Below are 4235 nucleotides of genomic sequence, written 5' to 3' on the forward strand. Positions count from 1 at the left end.
GGTCCGCGTCTGTCCTTGGACGTCCCCTCCCGCTCCCCGATGGTGGCGTGGACATGGTTATTTATCTCTTCTCCCTCTTGCCCGGAGGAGAGCAGTGCCAGCCCTGGGGTTCCAGGATTCCAACCCCACTGGAGCATTTTGTCCCCCATGTGGTCTCAGTGACCCGTCCCCTCCACAGTGGGCTGTCGGGGAGCCGTACCACTCAGCCTTCCCCTTTCCGACTGCAGGGTCTGACGCCATCGTTGACAGCCTCTGCTTCGTGGGGGGCTGGCAGGGCCCCTGCCTCCCCGACCCCTGACACACTGCACACCCCCATTCCCCCGCGCTCCTCTCCTCCCAGCCTGTCCCGCCGGCCCCTGTGCCTCTTCGGCCCCAGCCCGGCTCCCAGGGGCCTCACCTGCTTGACCCCGGCCCAGCTCCCTGCCCTGAGTCCTGAGCCAGTGCCTGGTGTTTCCTGGGCTCGGTGCTGGGCCCCCAGGCCCGCCAGGCTTTGCCACGGCTGGCCGGTCCTCCCTGGGGAACTGGGTGCAGGTGGAGGACTGGGAGGCAGGAGGTGGCCTGGGGCGGCTGGCTGGCTCCTCTCCTCACTCCCTGCCCTGGGTCTCAGCCTCCTCATTTATCGAAAGGACGTGTTCAGGATGAGGGCGTCAGGTGAGAGCATTTGTTGGGAAGGAGACACTTGGGGCATGGCCTCTGGGGCCACCCTTCCTGGAACTCAGAGAGGAAGGTCCGGGCCCCCACGAAGCCATGGACAGAACCCTCCACCCCGCAAGCCAGGCGCCGTGTGTGAGTGTGGGAGGGAAGGAGGCCCGCATTGAGCTCAGGGAGACCCCGGCGTGTCCGTTCTTTAGCAATATAACCCACGCAGTGCGTGCCGAGCAGACTTGGGGAAGAAGGGGCTTGAGCTGGGCGAGTCCTGGCCTGGGCACCCACAGCCGTCTCCCTTCCGTGGCCCAGGGAGGCGTTTGCTGTCTGAGGGACCTGGGCCGGCCCATGGGAACCTGGGGTTCTGTCCAGATAGGACCAGGGGGTCTCACTTGGGCCACTAGTTCTTCGGCCAGCACCTCTGCCCTCCTGAACCTGCAGCCTGGAGGGGTGCGGGGATAACCACGCCTCTTTCCTCCAGGTTAGCAGGGGACCCTCTTCTCCCCTGTCTGCCCTGCGGGTTGCCCGCCTCCTCCAGAGACTTGCCCAAGGGCCCATCCCGGCTGGCCTCTGGGCACTTGTGCTGGGACCCTGGGACCCCGGCAGCTGCCACCTTGTCACCATGAGAGAATCTGGGGAGTGCTTGCGTGCTAGCCAGCAGGCTTCTGTCTGGGTGCCGCCGGGCCAGCGTTTCAGAGGGAGCTTCCTTCCTTCCTTCCCAGACAGGTCGTCAGGATGGATGCACTGACTGACCGTCTGGGGCTCAGGCTGGTGTGGGATGCAGCCGGCCAATGAGAAAATAAAGCCATATTGAATGATCGCCACCAGTGTCTGGTCTGGGGGCTGCGAGGATTGTATTGTGACAACTGTTGGGGGTTCTTGTTCCTCTAGGGGATGACAGTAGGGGCAGGGCTGTGTGAAGCGCGCGTCACTGACTTGCCCTCTCCTGGAGTGAGGCTTCAGCCTGTCGTGGGCCAGGCCTGTGCCCAAGGCTGCTGGGCCGTGCGGGAGAATGAGGCTCTGGCCAAACCCGCTGTTGCTGGGCCGCGCAGCCTCGCCTCCTCCCGCCTCCCCCGGGAGGGTCTGTGTGCAGGGTCTTGTGGGTGATGGGTGGACCTGTTTCCTGGGCCACCATCACAAAGCTCCACCAACTATGGGGCTCAGAACACCAGAAATCCACCCTCAGCGTCTCCGAGGCCCCAAATCCAAAGTCAGGATGTGGGCAGGGCCCCCAGGGCGAGTCCTTCCTGCCTTTCCCAGCTTCCGGGGCTCCCCGCGTCCTCGGCTTGTGGCCACGTCGTTCCAGCCCCTGCCTTGTCTCTGTCTTCCAAGGACCTCCCTCACGTTGGATCAGGGCCCTCACGTTGGATCAGGGCCCACCTTGCTCCAGGAGGATGTCCCCCCCTAACTAATGACCTCTGCCAAGATCCCATTTCCAGTTGAGGCTAAAGGCTGAGATTCTTTTGGACGTGAATCTGAGGGAACTCTGCAGTCCTGGACCACGGGCAGTGGGCTGTGTGAAGTCGGCTTCCAACCCAACTGCAGGTTCAGAGGTTTACTGAGAGCCTACACAGCAGGTGCAGAGCTAGGGTTGGTCCCTCCCGGTCAGAAGCCCTGGGAACCCTCCCAGGTTCTGCCCGGTGTCCAGGCCCCTTCCTGGCCTGCCCAGTTGTCGGACTCAGTAAACACTGGTGGAGCTGCCATGTGTCCCTGGCCTGAGATCCGTGCTCTCGGGGAAGGAGGACAGGCAGAGATGTGCCGGTGAGAAGATGAAGCAGGGAGAGGTGGCGGCATGGGGAGGCTGCAGCAGCTGAGGAAGTGGCCCCGAGGGAGGCAGGAGCCTGTGGACTGTGGCTGGAAGGGACGGTGTCTGAGCTTCGACCTGAACGATGAGGCAGCCGGGGCGAAACCTGGAGGAGGGGATTCCAAGCGGAGGCACAGCCCACCTGTGCAAAGGCCCTGGGGCAGGACGGGGCCTGGCGTGTTGGAGGAACAGCAGGAAGGCCCGTGTGGCTCAAGCAGAGGGAGTGAGGGTGGGGAGGGAAGGGAACGGGGCAGGTTGTGCAGGGCCTCATGGGCCGTGGGAAGGACTTGGGCTTGGACCTCGAGGCAGGTGGGAGCCATGGAGGTCTGTGGGCAGAGGAGGGACAGGCCCTGACTTGGGTGCTCCCAGGCGCCCTCTGACAGCTGCTTCGGGGAGGGGAGAAGGGGGTGGCGAGGGTTTAGCCTAGTACCAGGTAGAGGTGAGTGGGCTGGCGCAGGTGGAGGCAGAGAAGGGTGGGTTCCTCCTGTTCCCCCTCCACCGCTGTGTTGCTGGAGTGCAGAGAACGGGCTACAGAGATGCTTCCAGAACCAGTGTGTGGCCTGGACCGAGACCTGGACTGCTGGGGGCTTCCTGAGCAAGACCCACATCCCTGCAGTCAAAGCTGCCGCTTCTCAGACCAGGGAACTTCAGAGACCGACAGGGGCGCCATCCCCTCGCCACCGTCCTCTAGGAAGCTGCGACAGAGCTTCAAACCCAGCATGGGGTCTCTGCCTCCCCAAAACACAAGGCAGAAGAAGCTTGTTCGGGGGGGAGGGGCGGGATGGGATGGACCCAGAGCGAAAGGAAGGCAGGGCAGGGTTGCAGGGAAAGAAAGAGGCTCACCTGACCCTGGAGCATGGGGCCGTTGGCCACTGGGGATGGAATGGTTGGGGGCAGTACTTGGGCTTCCCTGGGCAGCGGATGGAGGCCAGGCTTGGCCCCCACATGCTGCGTGGCCCTGGGGCATAGGAGCTGTGCCTCTCTGGACCAAATTTTACCAGTTCAGGGGGCTCTAGGGTCCAGGGCTTTGACCTTCTTGGGGTCCTGTGTGATCCTCCAGGAGCTTAGCAAGGCTAAGAGTGGACAGTGGCTGCCCCGCTCTGTGCAGGCAGAAGGTGGCTTTGGCTCCATTGTGGACTCAGGCACAACCCCTTTCAGAGGAAAAGGCAGCCCGTCATCTTCCCTGTTAACATACACAGGTCATTCTTTTTCCTTTTTTTTTTAGAGACAGGGTCTCACACCGGGCACGGTGGCTCACGTCTGTAATCCCAGCACTCTGGGAGGCCGAGGTGGGAGGATCACTTGAGGTCAGAGTTTGAGACCAGCCTGGCCAACATGATGAAAACCTGTCTCTACTAAAAATAGAAAAATTAGCTGGGGGTGGTGGTGCGTACCTGTAGTCCCAACTACTTGGGAGGACGAGGCAGGAGAATCACTGGAACCCGGGAGGCAGAGGTTGCAGTGAGCCAAGATCATGCCACTGCACTCCAGTCTGGGTGACAGTGCGAGACTGACTCAAAAAAACATAAATAAAAGAGGGTCTTGCTCTGTCCCCCAGGCTGCGGTGCAGTGATGCAGTCATAGCTCACTGCAGCCTTGACCTGGGCTCAAGTGATCCTCCTGCCTCAAACCTCCCAAGTAGGTGGGACTGCAGGCAAATGCCACCATACCCGACTAAATTTTAAAAATACTTTTGTAGGCCGGGCGCGGTGGCTCAAGCCTGTAATCCCAGCACTTTGGGAGGCCGAGACGGGCGGATCACGAGGTCAGGAGATCGAGACCATCC

The 4235-nt window shown here is 62.0% G+C and overlaps 1 protein-coding gene across 1 annotated transcript in view; it reads left to right on the forward strand.

Annotated features, from left to right (window-relative positions):
* The first annotated feature begins 686 nt into the window (after positions 1-686).
* The window catches only part of CELF5 (CUGBP, Elav-like family member 5), a 119274-nt gene continuing 115725 nt past the window's right edge, over positions 687-4235 (forward strand). Inside the window, exon 1 of the mRNA XM_011967449.1 lies at positions 687-786. Coding sequence (XP_011822839.1) covers positions 687-786 — 100 coding nt within the window. The remainder of the gene's footprint in view (positions 787-4235) is intronic.

Source organism: Mandrillus leucophaeus, unplaced genomic scaffold (assembly GCF_000951045.1).
Source record: "Mandrillus leucophaeus isolate KB7577 unplaced genomic scaffold, Mleu.le_1.0 Scaffold8, whole genome shotgun sequence".
Classification (NCBI taxonomy): domain Eukaryota; kingdom Metazoa; phylum Chordata; class Mammalia; order Primates; family Cercopithecidae; genus Mandrillus; species Mandrillus leucophaeus.